Below are 25,503 nucleotides of genomic sequence, written 5' to 3' on the forward strand. Positions count from 1 at the left end.
TGAACATAGGGATGCATATATCCTTTCTGATTGTGTTTCTGGTTTCTTGGGATATATTCCTAGAAGTGGGATTACTGGGTCAAATGGAAGTTACATTTTTAGTTTTTTGAGGAAACTCCATACTGTTCTCCACAGTGGCTGCACCAGTTTGCATTTCCACCAGCAGTGAACGAGGGTTCCTTTTTCTCCACATCCTCGCCACCATTTGTCATTTGTAGATTTGTTGATGATAGCCATTCTGACAGATGTGAGGTGGTACCTCATTGTCGTTTTGATTTGCATCTCTCGGATGATTAGTGACTTTGAGCATGTTTTCATATGTCTCTCAGCCTTATGTATGTCCTCTTTCAAAAAGTGTCTATTTAGGTCCATTGCCCATTTTTTGATTGGGTTGCTTATCTTCCTTTTGTTAAGTTGTATGAGTTCCCTGTAAATGTTGGAGATTAAGCCTTTATCAGAGATATCATTGGCAAATATGTTCTCCCATGCAGTGGGTTTTCTTGTTGTTTTGTTGATGGTTTCTTTTGCTGTGCAGAAGTTTTTTATTTTGATATAGTCCCATTTGTTTATTTTCCCTTTAGTTTCCATTGCCCTAGGACAGGGGCCGGCAACCCCTGGCATGCATGCCAAACATGGCACGCCAGTAACTTTTGCTGGCACGTGAAACCCTCTCTTATAATCTTCCATTTACAATTTTTTTCTTAATATCAACTTTTTAATTTTTCAGATAAATTCAGTGTAGTGCATCTTAGATAAATAAATAATTTTATATAACAAGTTTTAAAGACCATTGACATAGCTGACTTTGAAATGCAGTTGATTGAATTTCAGAGTAGCTCAATTTGGAAGCAGAAATTTATTGACCTTAGAGTTGACTTGGAAAACATTGAAAAAAAGCGATTAGAGACAGGAGTCCCAGAGAGAAGTGTCGAAAATAAACTATTGAGGACTTGGAATGCCATTCCAGAAAATTTTTTCTGTTTAAAAAACTTTGCAACAGCATTACTCTCCATGTTTTCATCCACATACGCTTGTGAATCTTTGTTCTCAGTGGTGAATTTTGTTAAGTCTCGTAATAGGAGTAGCCTGATGGATGAAAGTAGTAGCTCGTGCATATCTCTGAAGGTCACGAAATATAAACCTGATGTAAAATCTCTATCATCAGTGATGCAGCAGCAAAAGTCCCACTGATAATATCAAATGGAGTCATAAAGTTTTCTGTTGGACTATCAGTGTACATGTATACATTAAAAAGTAAATGTATTTTTCATCATCATATACTGTGTTTTTGTCACTGGAATGAATTTTATTATTTCTTCAAGGTTCTTCACATACGTACACCTTAAGAGATATAAAGTAGGCGTAACATGTTCTCAAAAAATTAGGGTTGGCACGCAGAAGAATTTTGAGTCAGAGATTTTGCTGGTTTTGACATGCACTCACAAAAAGGTTGCCCACCCCTGCCCCAGGAGCTGTGTCAGTGAAGAAATTCCTTCGGCATACATCTGAGATTTTGCTACCTGTGGATTCCTCTAATATTTTTATGGTTTCCCGTCTTACGTTTAAGTCCTTTATCCATTTTGAGTTTATTTTTGTGTATGGTGTAAGTTGGTGGTCTAGTTTCATTTTTTTGCATGTATCTGTCCAATTTTTCCAACACCATTTATTGAAGATACTGTCTTGACTCCATTGTATGTTCTTGCCTCCTTTGTCAAATATTAATTGAGCATAGTGGTTTGGGTTGATTTCTGGGTTCTATATTCTATTCCATTGGTCTATATGTCTGTTCTTGTGCCAGTACCAGGCAGTTTTGAGAACAGTGGCTTTATAATACAGCTTGATATCTAGTATTGAGATCCCACCTACTTTGTTCTTCTTTCTCAGGATCGTAGCAGCTATTCGGGTTTTTTTTTTTTTTTTAATTTTTTTTATTCCAGATGAATTTTTGGAGAGTTCTTTCGAGATCTGTGAAATATGCTGTTGGTATTTTAATGGGGAGTGCATTGAATCTGCAGATTGCTTTGGGTAGTATGGACATTTTGATGATGTTGATTCTTTCAATCCATGAACACGGTATGTTCTTCCATCTGTTTATGTCTTCCTCTATCTCTTTTTCAATGTCCTGTAGTTTTCTGGGTAGAGGTCTTTTACCTCCTTAGTTAAGTTTATTCCTAAGTATCTTAATTTTTTTTGTGCAATGGTAAATGGGATTGTTTTTTTAATTTCTCTTTCTGTAAGTTCACTATTAGCATATAAAAATGCCATAGATTTCTTGGTATTAATTTTGTATCCTGCTACATTGCCAAATTCATTTATTAGGTCTAATAATTTTTTGATGGAGTCTTTAGGGTTTTCTAAGTACAGTATCATGTCATCTGCGAATAATGACAATTTTACTTCTTTTCCAATTTGGATGCCTTTTATTTCTTCTTCTTGTCTGATCGCTTTGGCTAGCACTTCCAGTACTATGTCGAACAGGAGTGGTGAAAGTGGGCATCCCTGTCTTGTTCCTGTTCTTAAGGAAAATGGTTTTAGTTTTTGCCCATTGAGTATGATGTTGGCTGTAGGTTTGTCATATAAGGCTTTTATTATGTTGAGGTATGATCCCTCTATTCCCACTTTGCTGAGAGTTTTTATCAAGAAAAGGTGTTGGACTTTGTCAAATGCCTTTTCTGCATCAATTGATATGATTGTGATTTTTGTCTCTCAACTTGTTTATGTGATGTATCACGTTTATTGATTTGCAGATATTGTACCAGCCTTGCATTCCTGGAATAAATCCCACTTGGTCATGGTGTATGATCTTTCTAATGTAATGCTGGATCCGGTTTGCTAGAATTTTGTTGAGGATTTTAGCATTTATGTTCATCAGGGATATTGGTCTGTAATTCTCTTTCTTTGTGGTGTCTTTATCTGGTTTTGGGATTATGGTAATGCTGGTTTCCTAGAAAGAGCTTGGAAGTGTGCCTTCCTCTTGAATTTTTTAGAATAGTCTGAGAAGGATTGGCTTTAGTTCTTCTTTGAATGTTCAGTAAAACTCCCCTGTGAAGCCATCTGGGCCAGGGCTTTTGTTTGCTGGAAGCTTTTTGATTACTGTTTCAATTTCATCAGTAGTTATTGGCCTATTCAGGTTTTTTTATTCTTCCTGATTGAGTTTTGGAAGCTTGTATTTTTCTAGGAATGTGTCCATTTCATCAAAGTTGTCCAGTTTGTTGGAGTAGAGTTGTTCGTAGTATTTTTTGACAATCCTTTGTATATCAGTAGGGTCTGTTGTTACTTCACCTCTTTCATTTCTGGTTTTGTTTATTTGGGTCCTTTCTCTTTGTTTCTTGGTGAGCCTGGCGAGAGGTTCATCAATCTTGTTAATCCTTTCAAAGAACCAGCTCTTGGTTTCATTGATCTTTTGTATTGTTTTTTGGTCTCTATGTCGTTTATTTCTGCTCTGATCTTTATTATTTCCTTCCTTCTGGATACTGTGGGCTTTTCTTGTTGCTCTCTTTCTAACTCTTTGAGTTGTGTGGTTAGATCATTTATTACCAGTTTTTCTTGTTTTTTGAGGTAGACCTCTAGAGCTATGAACTTCCCTCTCAGGACTGCTTTTATTGTGTCCCATAGATTTTGGATTGTTGTGTTTTCATTGTCATTTGTTTCCAGGATGCTTTTTATTTCTTCTTTGATCTCTCCAGTAACCCAGTCATTGTTTAATAGCATGCTATTTAGCCTCCAAGTATTTGATTTTTTTTCGATGTTTTTATTGTAGTTGACTTCTAGTTTTATGCCATTGTGATCTGAGAAGATGATTGTTATGATTTCTATTGTTTTCAATTTGAAGAGACTTTGCCTGTGTCCTAAGATATGGTCTATCTTTGAAAATGTCCCATGTGCACTGGAGAAGAATGTATATTCTGTAGCTTTGGGGTGAAATATTCTGAAGATGTCAATTAAGTCCATCTGATCTAGTGAGTCATGTAGGATTGCTGTTTCTTTGCTGATTTTTTGTTTAGAGGATTTATCCAGTGGTGTCAGTGGGGTATTAAAGTCCCCTACTATGACTGTATTGCTATCCATCTCTCCCTTGATATCTTCCAGAAGTTGTTTTATGTATTTGGGTGCTCCTGTATTGGGTGCATATATGTTTACCAGAGTTACATCTTCTTGTTGAATTGCTCCCTTTAGTATTATGTAGTGGCCTTCCTTATCTCTTGTTATGGCCTTTACTTTGAGGTCTATTTTGTCAGATATAAGTATTGCAACCCCAGCTTTTTTCTCATTTCCATTTGCCTGAAAAAATTTTTTCCATCCCTTCACTCTCAGTCTGTGTGAATCCTTCGTTCTGAGGTGAGTCTCTTGCAGACAGCAAATATATGGGTCACATTTTCTTATCCATTCAGCTACCCTGTGTCTTTTGATTGGAGCATTTAATCCATTTACATTTAATGTTAGTATTGAAAAGTACTTGTTTGTGGTCATTTTTATTCTTAATGTTTGTGTTTCTTCTTGTCTTTCTGTTTCTTCTTTTTACAGCAGTCCCTTTAGCATTTCTTGCATTGTTGGTTTGGTGGTAATAAACTCTCTTAGCCCTTTTTTGTCTGTGAAGCTCCTGATTCCACCTTCAATTTTGAATGATAGCCTTGCTGGGTATAGTATTCTTGGATTTATTCCCTTGCTTTGCATCACTTTGTAAATTTTTTTTCATTTCCTTCTTGCCTGGTGTGTTTCTGTTGAGAAGTCAGCTGATATTCTAATAGGAGATCCCTTGTAGGTAACTTTCTGTCTCTCTCTGGCAGCCTTTAAGATTCTTACTTTGTCGTTGGTGTTTGCCAATTTAATTATGATGTGTCTTTGTGTTGGTCTTTTGGGGTTCATCTTGTTTGACACTCTATGTGCTTCTTGGACTTGTGTAGTTTTTTTCTTGCCAGTATCAGGGAAGTTTTCTGTCATTATTTCTTCAAACAGGTTTTCTATTCCTTGCTTATCCTCCTCTCCTTCTGGTACCCCTATTAAGTGAATGTTGTTTCGTTTTGCGTTGTCCCAAAGCTCCCTTAGGCTCTCCTCTTGCTTTTTAAGTTTTTTTTTTCCAGTTGCTCCTGTGTTTGTGTGTTTTTTCCTACCTTGTCTTCTAATTCGCTGATGTCGTCCCCAGCCTCTTCTAGTCTGCTGTTTAAGCCTTCCATTGTGTTCTTTATTGCAGCTATGTCATTCTTCATTTCCTCTTGGTTCCTTTTCATGTTGGTGACATTCTCATTCAGCTCCTTATAATTCTCATTGAGTTGTGTGTATTTGTCATCCAGCCGTTTGAGCATCCTTATATCTATAACTCTGAATTCTTTCTCTGATAAGTTAGTAGCCTCAATTTCATTTAACTCCCTTTCTGGTGATTCCTCGCTTTTTCTTTCCTTTGTGGATTGCTTTTTTTGTCTTCCCATGTTTTGCTGTAATGTTTTAATTGTAGCTCCGATTGCTTTGCTACCCAGTTTCTTTTTGGTATGGTGCTACTGGTGTGACCTCTCAGGTCTCCTGGGCTTAGTAGTATAGTGTAGCTCCCTACTTGAGCTATTTGGGTTCTCTTGATGTAGGCCTGCGAGCTGGAAAGGCGCAACTGAGGTGTCTAGAAGTTAGCAGCCGTGGATGGGGTGTCCCAATTTTTGCTGTCTTGTGCCTTTGGTTGAAATCATGCATGCCCAGCCGGTACTCACAGTGGCACCCAGGAACCGCGTCCGTTGGGGTAATGGGGCTCAGGAGGCCTGTGTTCTGGAAAGGCGTGACTGTGGTGTCCAGAGTTCTGTAGTTGTTGGGTGGGCAGACTCAGCTTTTGCTGCTGCTTCCGTGGTTGGATACATGCAATCCCAGCAGCAGTTCACAGGGTCACCTGTGGTGTGTTTGCTAGCAGGGTGTACTGACACACTCTGAAGGGCCCTGGCACTGAAGCCACTGGATTGCAGTGTCTGTGGGCAGGTGTCCCAGAAGAGGGAATTCAGCATTTCTACAGCCCAGCAATGCACCCCTGTTTGTTTAAGTGCATGTCCAGCGGGACTCACAGCGGGGCCCCAGGGCTGCTGGTCTTGGGAGACCTACACGCTGGAAAAGCATGCAACTGTAGTGGCCAGAGTTCTGCAGCTGTGGGGTGGGGAAACTCAGTTTTTGCTGATGCACCTGTGGTGGATAGGCGCGCGTTCCCGGTGGTGGCGCACAGGAGCACCCACAGTGAGTTTGCTAGCACAGGCGCACTGAAGCACTCTGAAGGGTCCTGGCGCTTAATCAAGGCATCTTTGGGCAGGTATCCAGGATGGGTGAATTCAGAATTTCTACTGCCCAGGGGAGTGTGTTCCTATTTGTCCAAGATCGGACCCAGCGGGAGGCTCACTGCGTGTCCCTGTGTCCTGTGGATAGGTGGGCTCATTCAAATGATATGTTATCTTCTGCTATAGTTCCTTTTTGTGGCAAAGGTCCTCCCTTAAATGGCTCACTGATCCATGATAAGGAACAATTTCATAAGGTGATAGGGAAGTAAGCTAATAATATTCATGGGGGAGTCCAAGTCTGACCCAGGCCACAACTGCCCTCTAGTCTCCAGCTTAGGTGATCCAGTGAGCACTGACTCTGAGAGCATCTTCTTAATAAAATTGTAGAGTTATCCAGTGGTAATTCTGGGGGCAACTTTTTAGTCCTCTCTAATGTCACTCTTAGGAAGTGAGGGGAATTGTCCCTAGCTTCTCAGGTGACAGTTTGGAATTGACATTTCCTCATACAACATAATTTAAAAGTGTACATTGTAATGTTAACGCTGTACCCTGGGCACATGAATTAAATAGATGTTTGGGAGCTTTCCTAGGAGGTTAGTACCATTTATATTGATTTATAGATGAATCTTCCGAATTCAAAATAGTTTACAAGTTGGGGATTATATGTATCTTTGTTTTTTAATTTAATTCAGTATTAATTTGTCAGGATGCTGCTTTAAATGGCAAAGCCTCTCTTCCCTTTACTTCTTTTCATCTCTCAATTTCCTTTTCTTACACAGAGCTACCCCATAAAAGCATAACCTTGATAACCAATCTGGAGGGCTGGGTTGGACACCCTCTGGACCCTGTGGGCACTCTTTTCAGCAGCCTTATGGAAGCCTGCCACATGGACGATGAAAGCTTCCCTGGATTCTCCAATTTCACAGGTAAAACCTTGACATTGGTCTCGTGTGCCCTTTTTTCTAAACTCTGAATGGCAGTGGTCATTTTTCTTCACAGTTTGTTTTATGAATCCATACAGTTAACAATATCTACAGCTAGCAAGAGAGCAAGGAAATAGGCACTCGCCGCTTTTCAGGCAGGCTCAGATTCGACAGTTGACAACATGTATAAAGAACCTTAGGCATATTTATTCTCTTCTAGTCAGTGGTTGTGCATCTAAGAATTTATTTGCATTGATGACTGTTTTCCAGCATAAAGATATACAATAAGGATGTGCATAATGTGGGAGTGAGAAAGGATTGTCCCTTTGCTGCTCCCAGGGTTGGGTGAGCTCAGAGGGTTTATTATCTTCCCTCCATATTGTCTATTGTGGTGGTTACCTCCATGGATTATGGGTGACCCAAAACTCTATTGGGAGGGCAAAAGGTATGACTGTGAATGTGCTTTCCTTGGGAGTTCAGTGGTTGAAAGTTTGTTAAGTTTCTAATGGAAACAGAGATAAGAGAATGCTCAAAGAATCATTACTATTGTGATAACTGATGACTTATTTGATAACAAAAAGGCCCTTGAAATTGGGTTACATGTATTGTAATCTCTACTGTTTTTATTATAAATTAGAGGCCTGGTGCATTGGAGGGGGTTGTCCCTCAGCCTGGCCTGCACCCTCTCCAATCTGGGACCCCTTGGGGGATGTCCAACTGCCAATGGGACATCCCTCTCACAATCTGGGACCACTGGCTCCTAACCGATTGCCTGCCTGCCTGCCTGATCACCCACAACTGCCCTCCCCTGCCAGCCTGATTGCCCCCTAACTGCTTGCTCCCCTGCCGGCCTGATCGCCCCTAACCGCCTCTGCCTCAGCCCCCGCCACCGTGGCTTTGTCCGGAAGGAAGTCGGGCATCCGGAAGATGTCCGGTCAATCTGGTCTAATTAGCATATTACCCTTTTATTAGTATAGATTTTAACATTGTGATAAAAGTATGCAAACTTTGTTTATTGTGAGGCTTTTAAGAATTGGTAACTGTTGCAGTCATCATATAATTTTACACTTGTTTAATTAAAAGTTTTCTCATTCTTAAGTATTCTTAGTATCTCCTCTTAGATTTATAGTTTTCTTTGGTGATTCATTTTCAATGGGAAAAATATTTGTAATATTCTATCCCCCAAAACATACACATCTAGTTATTCATTTAGAAAACATAATGGAAAGCTATACACTTGTTTTTTGGTCTTCTTGGAATTAAGTCAATAATTCATTTACAAGTGCTGGGTAAAACAAATATTTGTACCTGAAAAAATAGTTTCTGAACTCTGATTTCTTTTGTGACATTTTACAGAGAATATGGGACAGTGCAAATCTCTGGAATACCAGCATCTACCTGCACACAAATTCTTAGAAGAAGGGGAATCCTATTTAACACTAGCTGTGGAGGTAGCCCTGATAGGGCTGGGACAGCAGCGTATCATGCCTGATGGGCTGTACACACAAGAGAAGGTTTGCCGGAATGAGGAGCAGCTCATTTCTAAACTTCAGGAAATTGAATTGGATGACACACTGGTGAAAATTTTTCGAAAGCAAGCAGTCTTCCTATTAGAAGGTAGTTTAATAAAGAGATTTTCCACTTATTTAGCCAATTTTATTTATGTTGGGAGTAAGGTTTGAATGTATTTAATATGGTGGTTATCCTGGTAGTATGGTCAGTGAGTGTTCATTATCCAATTATAGTATTACTTAATAAAAAAATACAGATGTTCAGATTTATATCATTTTATTTAGGTGGTCACCTAGGATAACCTATTAGAAATGAGCCCCATTTAATGCCACCAGCTCTGAAAAGGACTGTTTTTATTTTGGCTTGTTGTTCCTGAGATAAATGCAAGTTTGATATTTAGTGAGCTGTTGCTGGTAGCCATATTCCTCTTTGCTGGATCAATTAAATAATATAATGGAAATTGATTGGCATTCCTCTGAATTATTGGCTATTACATGACGTCTGGGTTTTGAATATATCATTTGCACATGCTAACAAAGGACTGAAAGCTGCAGGAGTGGATCTCCACTGTGCTGAGTCATTATTTCAGAGAATTCATTAGGATTAGATCCAGCAAGTTAAAGTTTCATAGACTCTCTAAGGCAAAGCCCAATTTTCTTCTTTTCATAAGGTTAAGAGCTAAGTGCCTAACAAATTTGGCAGGCATTTTTTTTAACACAGTTTTGTGTTTTTTTCCTTGAAAAGACTAGGTATAATTAGTATGGTAAATTTAGGTGATGTCTAATTGATAAAAATGACTTCTCTCTCAAGTACACATTTGTCATTATTATGGGATTCTCTCTGATAGGCTCATAAAGTGTGCTGTCTTCATCTTATATTCAGAACTGTTACAGATGGGGAAGGGATTTAGAGAAAAAATAGCATTTCAAAATCTCTTTTATTTTTCCAAAGCTACAGATCTATTTGAAAGAAAATATGTTCACCAATACAATATACACATTTGTGTTTTAGGAATGCATTCTAAAGAGAAAATGTTTTTAATAGCATGCTTAATTTAGGTAAAAATTCCTAATATTATTTTTTTGAAGCACTCTGCTAAAGTTTTTTTCTTCTTCTTCTAAACATAAAAGCCTATCTTGGCAAATTTCAAGTGATCTTGATTCTTTCATTACTGTTTTCTTTTACTTTCCTCTCATAATTTCTTTTGAAATAAGCAAAATCATTAGCCATAAGTTTTTTTTATGATGTCACTGGCTCTTAGTAACTGGCTTTTGGTTTCCAATATATTGAAGGGTAGGAAGAGGGTGTATGCTTTTCAGTCTTGAGGGTGTCTGATATCTCTTTATCATTTACCTTTTGAAATGTTCTCCATGTTCATTACTCATAAATAGTTTTTAACTGTCTTAGTCTTTGATTAGTTCATACCTCCCCATTAAATATTTTTATAAGAACTGTGCCTGATGAAGAGTGCTGTTGACTCATCCCTGCTCGGCCCACAGAGAGTGGGTGGTGCAGGACAGGAAACAGTCCAACAGGAAAGAAAGGGACCCTTTCTGTCAACTCCAGAAGATGGGCACTTCATGGTTGAGTTGACTGCACTGGGAACCAACTTCTTTATGCATCAATGTACTCCAGGAATTTCAGGGGTGCAATAGTTAGCAGACTCAGATGTCAGAAACTTCTGGGGAACTTACTACCAAATTTTAGTCTTTCATTATTCAATACACTGATTATTGAATTACAGTGATTATTAAGCCACAAATAATTCGGTGTTACCCGACTGAATGTTTTGCTTGTTGGTAAGTGTCATAACAAAGTGCCAATTATGCATTCTGGCTTTTCCTGCATAGTGAACAGGTAGCTTGATGGTTTAAGGGGGAAACATTGGAATGAAATGGGAGAGACATGAAAAAAATAGTCTACAAATTTGCTATATTTAGTTCTTAAGTAAAATAGAGTTAGTGTCTTAGTCTGTTGAGGCTCCCATAACAGAAAAGACTAAGTGTAATTAATAAGGTAAATTTAATTTAGTCACTACAGACTGGGTGGCTTAAGCAGTTGAAATTTACTCCTCAGTTCTGGAGGCTGAAAAGTCTAAGGTCAGGTGCTGGTCAGTACAGTTTCTGGTGAGGTCCTTCTTCTTGGCTTGTAGACAGCTGCCTGAGAGAGAGAAGGTGCATGCATGAGAGCTCTAGCTCTCTGCTGTCTCTTCCTATAAGGATATTAATCCTATTGGATCAGGGCCCCACCCTCTGACCTCATTTAACCTTCATTATCTTTATGAAGGCCCTTTCTCCAAATACAGTCACATTGGGAGTTGGGACTTTGACATAATGAATTGAGGTGGGAGATAATGAGCATTCAGTTCATAATAATAACCTAAATAATTTGGCCTCATTATATGAGCTAAAGGTCGAACTACTAGTATAATGCTATTTCAGCTTTTGAAGAATACCAGATCATTAAAGCATTTTTAAATATCTTAAACACAAGAAAAAGTTGAATAGGTTTGGTAAAATTAGAAATGTAGGATGCATTTTAATTTACCTAGGTTAAAAAAAATGGTGTTTACTATATGATTTTTCAAGTACTTAGAACAAATAATTAAAAAATACTAATGAAATTTAAAAATAACCTCTATTAAAATTATCTATAATATGTCATACGTAATGTTCCTATTCCATGCTAGTGCAGTAACTCCTCTCACCGTTTCTTCTGCATTTCTTGCATTTTAAATTCTTCACAAGGCTGATTTTTCTCAGGGAAAACAAATGCATTATGTCCTTTGAGCAGTAGTGTCATGGTTCATAACTCCAGAAATCATGAAACAGTTTTTACCCAAAGGTGACATGGAAACTAATTTATTATACAGTTTACAGTAACTAAACCTCAAGGTACGTAAGTGGAAAGTAGTTGAACTAACCACTGTGGTTTCCTTTAAAAATTTAAAAGTCTGTATTGCCCTTCCTAGAGCAGCATTCAGAGATCACAGGGGAAGTTGGCTCTGCCACCATCCCTGTCATAGCTTACTAAGAAATGAATTTTGGCTGCTTCAATGTAATTTTGCTTTTAAAATTGGTCTTTTGGAGCGCAAAAAGTAAATTTTCAGTTACTTTAATTTTTTTTCTTTTGCCTACGGTGAGTATCAAATGGGTAACTATTCTCTTACTATTAATCACTTTCTGAGAATCAGTATTTCTGCTTATTAGAAGAAACAATGTTTAAAGTCTTTGTATTGAGATTTGTGGTTCAGAATCCTCCCCAACCCTTCAGAGCATTCTTTTCTGGAAACTTGGCTTATCTGTGCCCTTGAGACTGAGGGACCAGGCACAGGTTCCAAAGTTAAGCGGCAGAGTTACCTGTGCATTTGAAAATCTGGATGCTGGAACATACACGTGTACAGAGAATGTTTCTTGAATTCAGTGAGGTTTTATCCATTGGAAGGTTTCTTTCTCCAAAGCAGTTATAATGTGAAAAAGCTCTGCCCTTTAGTTCTTTGATTCTCATTTCAGCTGCGGTGCAGTTGGAGGATTGTTCCTGAAGTAAATTCGACTTTGAATACTATAACCTATAGAATCATTTTTGAATAAGAATCTGTATTCCTTCTACTATGCCACTTAGATCAGTGGTCGCCAACCTTTCGGACCTCGCAGACAATTAGTGGTCCTCAGACCACCGGTTGGCGACCGCTGACTTAGATTACATTCTTAACTAGATTAGCTTGTATATGTTATAACTTTACATAACAATTTTAAGATATACTTTACATGAAATCTTAGTTCCTTTTTTAGGAATGTAAAATGTGTATGCTCTCTTCCCACAGCCGGACCATATAGTGGTTTAGGCGAAATAATCCATCGGGAGAGCGTTCCAATGCACACATTTGCCAAGTATCTCTTCACCTCTCTCCTACCTCATGATGCTGAATTGGCATACAAAATTGCACTGAGAGCAATGCGGTACGTATTCACAGCCCAGCCGGGCAGATGCAATCCAAATTCCCCCCTGGGAGGAATGGCTGTTCACTGATTTCTCATTCATTCATGTTTCTTGTAGGCAGCAGAAAATCTACAGAACATATTTATTTATATGTTTCTTGGATTGTGTAGTGGTTTGTTCATGGGCCGTGGGCTTGTTTGACTTCAGGTTAAAAGGAAGATGGTATCCTTGACTGCTGTCATACCCTGCACTCCAGTGGAGGGTGACGGTGATGGGACTGTTTCTAGTGCTGAAGGCTTCACTAGGAGGACAGATGCTGGTCTGCCAGGATCTGCCCCCCTCAGCACTGACTGCTGCCATGTCCTCTCCAGTCCCTCCTCTTCAGCAATAACAATTAGAGTATGTTCTCTGCCACTCACCTTTCTATTTTCACTTCTCTTTTAAAAGTCAGTTCACCAGATAATTATTTTTACTGCCAATCTGTTCTTGGTGAATATTTTTTAGTGACTTCAAGATGTATTTGTCAGTATTATTTGTAGCCTATTGTGCTTCAAGGACCTGAAAGGAATATCTACCTTTCTTAAAACATGAACTTTTTCCTTTAAAAAGAAATTAAAGCACTTCTATGTTAAAGTGCAGATTAGACCTCATTATAGTCACCTAAAGACAAACCATGAACATAACCTAAAAGCTTGAGGTTCCGGAGAATAGTTTGATCCCATAGAAACTTTTCTTCAAAGACTCTATGTCTGCAACCAGTACAGTGGGTTCAAATCAAGCTCTTGCCTTTTTATGTGTGTAGCTCATCTCTCAGGCCTTTTTTTTGGTGCAGTGATAAGGGTGTGTGTGTACCTGTGTGTCAGTGTGTTCTGAGGCTGACATCTTTCAATTTCACATGCTTCCCTTGGCAATGTGAAGTTTCATTTACCTACTAGAGAAACCTTATAAATTCTCTTGTCTATTTTTAAAATACCAAAAAATAAATTTAAAACTAACAAGCAAAAGTTTCCCACCAAATTATTTTATACCACTTGGTTTGTGTTTTAACCAATTAACTGCCACATGTCCAAAGACGCTTTTATCTCGCTTGCGTCTATAGACGCTTATGGTGTACAAAGTATTAAAGCACACTTAGTAAGTTCCCGTTCCCATGTTTGGAAGCTGAAAGTTGTCAGATGAAGACAGATGCTCAGCTATACCTATTCAAATTTGAGAGTTGTGCTCCTGTGTAAAGGGAAGGATGCTAATGTTATGATGCCACCAGATGCAATTGCTCTGACCATTGTAAAGTTTAAGAGGAAAATAGCATAAGATTTCTCTGTGGGTCTGGCTTATGCTAAGGCTGACACTCAGAAACTCATTTATGATTGTGCTTGGTTGCTGCCCAGGCAGTTTGTTCACGGGGTACTAGAAGGGCACAAGGGAATTGCTTTCCCACCTCTTCGCTTCTACCTGCCACCATCCCCCTGCCAAAGGACTGTGTGGTGGGACCTCCTTGGGCAGCCATGGGAACAGGAAGGAAGAGAGACCTGTAGCTTACTTGCTGCTTAGTCCTTCTAGTAGGCGTGGTGGGCTGGGGAAGGGTGTTTTCAGCACTCATTTTCTCATCTTTCCAGGGGGGTCGACTAGTTTCTTCTACAACAACTCTGGAAAGATCTGCCTGTTAATTCAGGAACATTCTGGATGTTTTTGTGTGCTTTTTTAAACTAAAGAGCAACCCCACCAAAATGCTTATTACTTAATTGACTACCTTGCCATCCTCTAATGCTAACATCTCTTTGTCCCTAAATAAAGGGAAAAGATAATGAGGCATTTGATTTACCAGAGCAGTACCTGCTCTTGGATGGGGCCCCAAGGCCAGCTTCACACCCTGACCTTGCTAACTCTTCTTGATCCCCAGCTCTTATTCTGTAGTTCCTAATACTGGTGTACTTGATTGAAGATCAGTGTTTTGATGATTGTAGAGGAATTATTTCAGTTATAGCTACTGTACTAATCTCTTTGGCAGTTATATTTGGAGACGATCACTAAGCATGTGCTTTGTTTTTAATAATTATTCTTTATTTGTCAACATATTAATCAATGATTGATTGAAATAGGAAATTCACGGAATTTATACGAGACTGTCAAGGACAAATACTTGGATCATATGCATTCCTCATCTTCTGATATATATGATAGAACCTATTCTAACTACAAATGCCTGAAGGAATAAGGAACTCATTTTTTAGAATGTATGAGTAATGGAAAGGGAGTCTTTTTTTTTTTTTTTTTTTTTACTTTCTCTCTTATGTTGTGTTTTAGTAAGTTAAGCATATATATCTCAGTTATCCCTGACTGTTGTAATCTAAGTCTTAATATCCACTTCACTGTTTTCTGTTGATTTCTATTTTTTAATGAGTGGTAAGATTCAAAAACTTAAAAGTAGGTAAACATCAAGACTGAGTTTCATACTTCATTATTACATATCTTAATTTCTTTGAATTGTGCAATTTTCTGAACGGTGTTAAAGAAAGAAATCCCTTAGGTTTGGATAATGAGTAATTAACAAGATGACTTTGGCATCCAGACAGCAGAGTGTAGCTGTACCAGCTCCTCCTGCACAAGGACTGACCGGTTCTCCCAGCATCTACCCACTCCTCTGGCAATAGGCTAGTCCCCGTGGCAAAGATGATAGATGAGTGATAACCAGGAGCCACCTACCCTGTCTCTTCTCGTTACAGGTTACTAGTATTGGAATCTGCTGCTCCAGCAGGAGACCTCACCCGCCCACACCACATTGCATCAGTTGTTCCCAACCGATACCCTCGCTGGTTCACTTTAAGCCACATAGAATCCCAGCAGTGTGAGCTGGCATCCACCATGCTAACTGCAGCCAAAGGTATTGGATTGTCCTGAGGCCTCATGATTATTTTGTTAGTTTACCTTTTTGTTTAAGGGTCATGTTTGCTATCAGATTCTCAGTATTGGGTTGTAGGGGATACTTTTCATTAGTGTTAGCTTATGGGGCAAAATAGGTGTTGTTCATTTGAGCCTGGCATTTTCCTTTTAACTGCATCATTAAACCTGTTGCTGGCAAAGTTCAGGTTTAGTTGCCATGCCGTGTGAGTGATGGTTGAGATTCAGAAGGAGATTGAAAAGTTTGGTTATATTTTTTTCTTTCCCTGAAATATTCACCAAACATATATAAGTAGGAACTAGGAGAGCAATTTGTTATCTTGTGTTGGTCCTGGGTCACATGTGTTTTTAGTCATTGAGGGTTTGTTTCAGTGTTTCTTTTGGGTGAAGCCAAGATTCATAGACATGGCAGTGACTTAGTTATAACATCTGTGCCATCTGTGAACATTTCAGGGAAATTAACTTCTGCTTTATGTTTATTTTGTTTCCTTTTTACTTCCCTTTGTATGTGTGTGTTTGGTATGATTTTTTTGTTTGTTTTTATTTTGCTTTGATTTGGTTTGGTTTGGTTTTTCCTTGTTCATTGCAGGCGATGTTCGGAGGCTGGAAACAGTATTAGAATCCATCCAGAAAAACATTCACTCCTCATCCCACATCTTCAAGCTTGCCCAGGATGCATTTAAAATAGCAACTCTCATGGACACTTTGCCAGACATCACTCTTTTGAAAGTGTCTCTGGAGCTGGGCCTGCAGGTATGTGACTCATGGTCTTTCTTAGGATACCAACGATTGCTAAATAAAGGCAGCATTTTGAAGTTGTTTCTGTTTACTTACTTGGATTTATTTAGTGCAGGTAAATGAGTTGGGTGCATAAGTCTGTTAGACTTTCGGGAGAGCACTGTGCTTCATAGCTGAGGTCATTTCCCCTGAACCAGGTACTGCCTGAGGTGCAGGGACTGCATTGACATTTAGAAGGCTGATTTGATATGTGTCTTTCAAATAAAAAATCATTTTCTATAGCCTTAACGTCACCTTTTCTCCTTTAATGAATGGAGAAGAATTATTGCTCATTAGAGACTTAAATAAAGCTATCATCCTATCTAATAAGAAGGGAATATGCTGACTGCCCCACCCTCAAAGATGGCAGCACCCACAGCCACAAGATGGCCGGCAGGGGAGGGCAGTTGTGGGCGATCAGACCAGTAAGGGAGGGCAGTTGCGGGCGACCAGGCCGGCAGAGGAGGGTAGTTAGGGACGACTGGGCTGGCAGGGCAGGGCAGTTGGGGGTGATGGGCTGGCAGGGGAGGGCAGTTAGGGGCAACCGGGCTGGCTGGGGAGGGCAGTTGGGGGCAATCGGACCGGCAGGGGAGCAGTTAGGCATTGATCAGGCTGGTAGGGGAGTGGTTAGGGGATGATCAGGCTGTCAGGCAGAGGTGGTTAGGGGCAATCAGGTAGGCAGGCAGGCGAGCGGTTGAGAGCCAGCAGTCCTGGATTGTGAGAGGGATGTCCGACTGCCGGTTTAGGCCCATCCCGGCAGTTGGACATCCCCTGAGGGGTCCCAGATTGGAGAGGGTGCAGACTGGGCTGAGGGCCCCCCCCCCCCCCCCCCCCCGCCCAGTGCATGAATTTAGTGCACCGGGCCTCTAGTGTATAATAAAGATTCAGTTGTTGGGGGTAAATTTTTAGAGGAAGTAATTTTTATTGATGTTTGCATTTTCATAATAGATGGGTAGTTCTATCTCTTTTTAAATTTAATCCTCATCCAAAGAGGGAGGGTATTTTTTCCATGATTTTTAGAGAAAGTGGAAGGGGGGAGGTTAGAGGGGGAGAGAGAGAAGGAGAGAGGGAGGAGAGAGAGACAGACAGACAGGCGTTGATGTGAGAGAGAGATATCAACTGGTTGAACCTGTAGTCAAGGTACCTGTCCTTGACCAGGAATCGGACCTTTGGGCCATAGGCTGACTCTCTAACCACTGAGCAAACCAGCCAAGGCACTCTCTTTTATAACCCTGAGAAATTAGGTAAAGAAGGAGTGATGGCCCTAGCTGGTTTGGCTCAGTGGATGGAGCGTCGGCCTATGGACTGAAGGGTCCCAGGTTTGATTCCGGTCAAGGGCACATGCCTGGGTTGCGGGCTTGGTCCTCGGTGGGGGCCATGCAGGAAGCAGCCGATCGATGATTCTCTCTCATCATTGATGTTTCTATCTCTCTCTCCCTCTCCCTTCCTCTCTGAAATCAATAAAAAATATATTTTTTAAAAAAGAAAAAGAAGGAGCGATAGTGCCAGGGGCCAGTTTCAGCATTCAGCAAGCCACTTAGACATATTACCCAGGACATTTTCAGTTAGTTATGCCAATAGATGTTTGCTTTCTTATAGACTCTGAAAAGATTACTGTATAAACCCAGAACTGTAAAGTTTATATTTCTACTTTTCTCAGGAAATCTCTGTATACATTTATGGGGGCTTTTTTCCCCCTCCTTGAAAAGCAGTGAAAGAAATTTTTATCCTCTAGTTACCTAAAGTATGGGGAATGGAATACCCTGATTAGGTGATTAATCTAGTTTTCTAGTTATGGATTCTCCTTACAGTAGTGAATAAAGTTTAAAGAATTGTATTACAAGAAAATACAGTTACCGTATATAGTACTATACGAGCAGAGGGTATAGGACAGTGATGGCGAACCTATGACACGTGTGTCAGAGGTGATACGCGAACTCATTTTTTTGGTTGATTTTTCTTTGTTAAATGGCATTTAAATATATAAAATAAATATCAAAAATATAAATCTTTGTTTTACTATGGTTGCAAATATCAAAAAATTTCTATATGTGACACGGCACCAGAGTTAAGTTAGGGTTTTTCAAATGCTGACACGCCGAGCTCAAAAGGTTCGCCATCACTGGTATAGGAGATTGATTGCATTTAAACAATAAAATGACATTTTAGAAGTTTCTTTATAAAAATAAATTCTGGTTATTTGGCTTATTTATTTTGCCTCTTAAAGGTATGCAGGAAAACACACACATTAATACAAGTTTTCCAGGTATTTGGAATCCTGGCAGATTTGGGGGATAAATGGCAGGTTACTGAGAGTTTGCTCCCTGCCTCATTCCTTGTAAGACACAGGGAGAAATCCCACAGGGCCTTTCCAAGGCTTTAGGAGTCACGTGCCTAGGTTTTCTGAATCTTAAAAAAATGGGGGAAATAGGAACAGAGGGATATTTTATCTTGGGGTCTCTTATTAGAAAGTGAAAAACAAAATCAGATCACTAATGGTGCCAAAGATGATTTCTTTTCATGGACCTGAGGTTATCTTCACACTTGCCTAACAAGAGAACCAGAGACTGAAATAATGACTAAAATACCTCTGCCATCTGAGGATTTGTAATCAGAATTATTTCAGGAGAGCCTCAGAAATCTAAAACCATGGAGTGTTAAAGTTGGGGAGAAGATGAGGCCTGGGCTGTGTTTAATGCTTCAGCCCAGGCCTCTTACTTTGCAGATGAGAAAAGTGATTGAGTGACTTGTCCAGGATGCTGCATCTGGTCAGTTGGCCCACCAGGAGTAGAGTGTGGACCTCCTGCCACTCTGGCTGGGACAAGGCTGGGAGAGCCATGGACAAATTCATATGCAGAGCTTTCTCTAAATATGTCTCTCTGTCCTCCTGCTAATAGGGGGACTGCCATGTAGTTATACCTTGGAATGAATTGTTTTATATTTCCACTGACTTGGGATAATCTTCCAAAACACTTTGTTTTCCTGTCTTTCTTATAGGTTATGCGAATGACACTGTCAACCTTAAATTGGCGACGGCGGGAGATGGTCAGATGGCTGGTAACATGTGCTACTGAAGTGGGTAGGTAAACTCTGGAGGAGGAGCTTCCCCAGTACCTCCTGTCAGACTTAACTCCTCAGTTATAGGTAAAGAACTTCTTCCCTCTTTCACCTTGACTTTTCCAAGGCTCCTGCCGCTCCAGCAACCAACAGGGGCTCCCTTCCCTCCAGCCTTCAGTTGTACACACTTGCATTGCTCCTCTTCCAAACTGTCAAGTATGTGGGGCTCCAAACTCACTAAAATGGAATAGGTCAGTGAGAAGACGCTTTTTATCCAGTTGTTCTGTCACTATTAAGGTGCTTTTAGTAACTTTTTGTGATAATCAGGTTACAATTTTATATTAAAGGGTTCCAGCATGAATCCTTGGTGGATTGGAGCCCACCTTTGAAACTAACTTGAGACTGGATTAGTGGTTCAGTCCATTTCAGTAAAAATGATATAGTTGCCTATTTGCTCGGAGTGTTTTCTTCATCCTCTCAGGCCTTGTCATGCTGCCCAGCAGAGAAATGACCACTGGGTATGGTTCAGGTGAGCTCTCAAATGTGTGAGATATTGTAGCTAGCCCTAAGAAGATCCCCCAAGCTGCAATTTGTGAGACCTTTTAGCTGCCTGCTTCCCCTCTGCAGCAGTCAGTGCTGAAAAAACTACATTCCCAGCAGGAGCATCAACACCAACAAAATGGTGGCTGTTGAAAATAAATGTTGGTTCACCTGTCTTTCTTTCTTCCTGTTTGCATCAGAAAAGGACACATACCTCTTGCTGAGAGGACACTACCACCTCAGTATTTAGAAACTGACACAGCAGATACTGTAAAGTCATTCTTGTTATTCTTCTTTTATTAATTTGTGATGCTTTGTTATTTTGGGAAAAGGTAAATTGGTTTCAATATAAAAATTATGTTTATATTATTGATGTGATGCTTTAGTGAAACAATACAAAGTAATACCACCTTAAGAACTGCCACACAATTCCCCTCCTCTGCACCAAGATACATGCCTAATTTCTCTCTGCAATTTAGTACCTTCTCTTTAAACATTCACCTTTAGGACTTTTCTACAGTTGAGGCATGTTGGGTCTGTGTACTTAATATGGTTATTTTTAAGTTCTTGTCAGCCATTTCCAACATCTGAGTCATCTGTAGGTCTGCTTCTGTTGAAGTTTTTCTCTTGATTATGGGTCACATTTTCCTGCTTCTTTGTGTGTCTTAATCATTTTATATCATGTGTATTTTAAACTTACACACAAACCCACACACACACCACATAAAAACTACCTATTTTATTGGGGGTTTTGGTTTTTCTGAGAAAAACTACAGATTCTATAGTGGGTATCTGACAGGAGGCCCCAGTGAACTGGAACTCATTAGCAAAAAGCCATTGTCTGAAATGGCAAGCAGCACAGTGCAAATACCAGCTACCGAGAGGATTAGTTCTGTATTACAGGAAGTTCATGTTCCTTTCAGGCACTTCACTGAATAACAATCCATAATAACTTTATTCTAAAAGGTTGCTCCCAGGCACATTACCTTATAGGATTTTCTGGCCTCGCTCATGTCTGGTGATAGTTAACAATGTAAGCATTGATTGTAAAGTGAAAATAAGGCCAGACCTCTAGGCAGCGTCCTTGTCAGTAATAAGGCTTCTCTGTGTTCCTCGCAGGTGTTTATGCCCTAGACAGCATCATGCAGAGCTGGTTTACGCTTTTTACTCCCACCGAGGCCACAAGTATAGTTGCAACCACCGTGATGTCCAACAGCACCATTGTCCGCCTCCACCTGGACTGCCATCAGCAGGAAAAGCTGGCCAGCAGTGCCCGGACACTTGCATTGCAGTGTGCCATGAAGGACCCTCAGAACTGCGCCCTCTCCGCACTCACCCTATGTGAAAAGGATCACATAGCCTTTGAGACGGCGTACCAAATTGTTCTCGACGCTGCTACCACCGGCATGAGCTACACCCAGCTCTTCACGATAGCACGGTACATGGAGCACCGCGGGTACCCCATGAGGGCCTACAAGCTGGCCACCCTGGCCATGACCCATCTCAACCTGAGCTACAATCAGGACACGCACCCTGCCATTAATGACGTTTTGTGGGCCTGTGCGCTCAGCCACTCCCTCGGTAAAAACGAGCTTGCAGCTATAATACCTCTGGTGGTCAAGAGTGTCAAGTGTGCAACGGTACTGTCAGACATTTTGCGCAGGTGCACTCTGACCACTCCTGGCATGGTGGGACTTCATGGAAGGAGGAACTCTGGTAAGCTCATGTCACTGGACAAAGCCCCCTTGAGGCAGCTCCTGGATGCCACGATCGGGGCCTACATCAACACAACGCACTCGCGACTCACCCACATCAGTCCTCGGCACTATAGTGAGTTTATAGAGTTCCTCAGCAAGGCCCGAGAGACCTTTCTAATGGCGCATGACGGACACATTCAGTTTACGCAGTTTATTGACAACCTGAAACAAATCTACAAAGGCAAAAAGAAACTGATGATGTTGGTTCGGGAGAGGTTTGGTTGATAGAACTTGTATGAATGGGGTGGGGGTGGGGGTGGGAGGGATGGTTTGTTTTTACTTGAGCCTGCCTTTGTATCCTTTTTAACTTAAAGAACAGAGCCACACCGGTATTATATGTGTATAGTTCTATTGCGTTTGCAGACTAAATTGTCATGTTGTGAAAGTTTGTGTGTTCTTAATTTTTTTCTACTCTTTCTCTTCTCTTCTTTCCTTTTACTTTATTATATTTTGTTAATTCTTTTTTTTTTTTTTTTTTTTTTTCTTTTGTATGAGAGAGACGTTAAAAAGGTTTGGTTTACACTGAGTATATGTTGTCAAGTGGCAAAAGTCCACATAGCTCTCCTGTTTTCTGTATACGTTCACAGCCTCAAAAAAAATAATTGAAATGGCTTTAAAAACCAAACAGAACACCTCCATCCTGTGATAAGTACCTCGAATGGATTCAGCTTTACTCCTTTGTAACTCATCTTTACATTTTCAGCATATTTAAACAAACCAACAAAATGAAATACTAGTAGTTAAAGGCTGACCCACGTGGCTTTGCAATGCTGTTCGTCCAGAAGCATGGCACACGATGCTTGTGCATGTGGAAACTTAGCGACTGTCAACATACATTCTCAGGGATTTATCAAAAAAATTAAAAAAGAATGAGAGCATTTATTGTACTGTATATATATTATAGTATATGTCTGAATATTGAAAATATAACATTAACTAATTTATAAAAAAATATTCTATGTAATGCAAAATACTTGAAGCTGCAGTAGCTTGGTTTTAAACAAAAACAAAAAACTGAGAGAAAACCTATCAGAGGGACTAAAAGTGCGCCTTGCTTCAGGGTTGGCTCAGGCGGTGAACTTCATACTGGGCATCTATGCAGAGCCACCTTTGGATTGCATGGTTGGACTGAGATCTATTTGGGAGAAATTATATATGTATATATATATTTATACAACTTATGTATACATATATATGTAGATACAGACACCAGACACACACACATAACAACAACAACAACAACAACCACTACACCACACATGCTTGTAACAGGCACTAGAAGAAAGAGGGACAACAAAAACACAGCCAGAGCAGCAGCCTTAGCATTAAGAATATACAGTGTGCCGGAACTGGGGTTCGTGCCTCCTAGCCTACGAAACTTAAATATCCTTTTGACACAAACGCAAAATGTTTTCCAGAACAATTGACTTATGATACATAACGCCTTTGCAGTGAGCTAATAAGCTAACCTTTGTGCACAAATAACATTATATATATTATATGTCTCTTCTGCATAGGTATTTTGACTTTGTGCAGGACAGAAAGTTGTGTAGGTAGGACTGTTCTACTTTTCAGTTTTCTTTCTTTTTTTTAAAATATATTTTATTTTCTCTAGAATTACTCAAAACAAAAGCAGCCTTCTATCTTGCCTTGTCTTAATGCTTTAAAATAACCAAACTGGAGATCTAACTACCAAACTGTTCATTATATTATGAAATACCAACTTTGGTTACAGTATAGTGTCTTTACTTTAGCTGATGGTTCTGTAACCTTGTGCTTTTTAAAGCAATTTTTATGTTTTGGTGCAAAAGTTGTCCAGTGTCTCTTGTTCCCTTCATTAGAGAACATGCTAGAGGTATGTTTGTAGGTATTTTTGTTTAGAAGAACTATTTCATGCGCTCCATTTTATTTATTATAATAGGTAAAAAGAAAAAAAAAAGGTTGTACTTCATCACCCATGTAAACATGCTCATGAAGTTGAAAGTAATTAAGATTTGATACACTGATATCAATTTATTTATGTAACTAAATCACTGTTTTATAAACTTGTTAATGATCAACAATTTTTGTTTTGATTAAAATTAGTTTTTTGAAAGTTGATTCTGCCTCTTTTTATGGTATATCTCTTACTACACTTGTACTTGGTGATTATAGAACTGGATTTTACTACATCTTCAAGTGTTTATATTCACTTATCTAATAAATACTTAAGTACTAGTCCCTGGAGATATAATGGTGAACAAACAAAACCAAACACTGGAGTTTACTGTCTGCTTAATGGACAAAACAGACATAGATCAGATACAAAGATAAACTATAAGATAGAATAGCCAATTTCTCTTCACTTTGTATACTTAGTCATTCCTCCCTAATTAATAAACTATAATTTAGGATACTCGGTACTTGATATAGTTAATAAATGCTGTTTATGGAAGGTTTTTTGGTGTGTGGTTTAAAAGGAAATCTGTAATAATAAAAGTGTAATATGCTAATTAGACCAGACAGCCGGACATCCTTCCGGATGAAGCCGCAGCGGCGGGGCCACGGCAGAGGCCGTTAGGGATGATCAGGCAGCCGGGTGGAGTGGTTAGCGGCGATCGGGCAGGCAGGCAGGCGAGCCAGCGGTCCCAGATTGCGAGAGGGATGTCTGACTGCCGTTTTAGGTCCGATCCTGCAGGTATGGGCAGTTGGTCATCCCCCGAGGGGTCCTGGATTGCAAGAGGGTGCAGGCCAGGCTGAGGGACTCTCCTCCCCCATGCATGAATTTCGTGCACCAGGCCTCTAGTTGCATTATAAGGATAAATGCTGCGTATACACTATAAGCATCTGTCCTGCCCCATCTTCATTGAAAAATGTATGTGCAAACAATACAGATGTGTTTGCTTTTTGTATGTGATAAAAACACCATTAGTTTACCATTTTAAGTATACATTCAGTAGTGTTAAGTATATTTACATTGCTGTGAAACAAGAGCTCCAAAACTTCCTCATCTTGCAGAACTAAACTCAATATCCAGTAAACAACTGCCCTTCTTGTCCTTCCCCAAAGTCTTGGAAACCACTATTCTACTTTCTATTTCTATGAATTTGATTTGAATTTCTTCTATAAATTACTTTAGAGACCTCATAAAAGTCACAGTATTTGTCCTTTTGTGACTGACTTATTTCATTTATCATATGTCCTCAAAAGGTCATCCGTGTTGTAGCATGTGACAGGATTTCCTTTCTTTTTAAAGGCGCATAGTATTCCATTGTATGTAAATACCGTATTTCATTTATCCATCCATCAGACATGTGGTTGCTTCCACCCCTTGGCTGTTGTGAATAGTACTGCTGTGAACACGTATGTGCAACTATCTCTTCCGTACTCTCCTTTTAGTTCTGGTAGATACAAACCCAGAAGTAACATTGACAAATGTTTTTTTAAAGCTACAACTTTCAGAATAGTTAACCTCTTGAAATATTCTTAAAATTATCTTTGACATCTAGTCTTAACAGCAGATTCCAGATGTCAAAAGGTTAAGTTAATAGGGAGAAGTTTAAATAAATCCATGATGACATTTTAAAATCCCATTAACACCAAGTAAAAATAAAAAACAGAACTATAAAATGGTATGGGGATGGATTTCTTTTTACAAGTTTATTCTCATTTTTTTGAAAGTGCTGCTTAAGTGTAAATATAAATTTATGTGGGTCCATTGAAACCACTGGGACATTTTGGCAATGAAGTGACTGCTAAAAAGTCTGGAGGAGTGGCATCAAAGGAAGTACAAGGTGACTTGTAGGAGCCAAGAGTCGGAGATCTCTCTCCCCTGATGGAAAATTAGTCTGCACCCATTGACTGTCTTTGCAGGGAGGT

At 39.7% G+C, this 25,503-nt stretch overlaps 1 protein-coding gene across 2 annotated transcripts in view; it reads left to right on the forward strand.

Moving 5' to 3' along the window:
• ZSWIM6 (zinc finger SWIM-type containing 6) overlaps positions 1–23,711 on the forward strand; it is a 241,038-nt gene extending 217,327 nt beyond the window's left edge. For both annotated transcript variants that reach the window (XM_070412035.1, XM_070412034.1), the window contains exons 8-14: positions 7,022–7,168; positions 8,522–8,782; positions 12,501–12,636; positions 15,340–15,497; positions 16,104–16,267; positions 19,289–19,370; positions 21,008–23,711. In XM_070412035.1, coding sequence (XP_070268136.1) covers positions 7,022–7,168; positions 8,522–8,782; positions 12,501–12,636; positions 15,340–15,497; positions 16,104–16,267; positions 19,289–19,370; positions 21,008–21,870 — 1,811 coding nt within the window. In that variant the 3' untranslated portion in view covers positions 21,871–23,711. The remainder of the gene's footprint in view (positions 1–7,021; positions 7,169–8,521; positions 8,783–12,500; positions 12,637–15,339; positions 15,498–16,103; positions 16,268–19,288; positions 19,371–21,007) is intronic.
• Positions 23,712–25,503: the final 1,792 nt, after the last annotated feature.

The sequence above is a fragment of the Myotis yumanensis genome, unplaced genomic scaffold (assembly GCF_028538775.1).
Source record: "Myotis yumanensis isolate MYYU_CA2020_CCGP unplaced genomic scaffold, mMyoYum1.0.hap1 SCAF_4, whole genome shotgun sequence".
Classification (NCBI taxonomy): Eukaryota; Metazoa; Chordata; class Mammalia; order Chiroptera; family Vespertilionidae; genus Myotis; species Myotis yumanensis.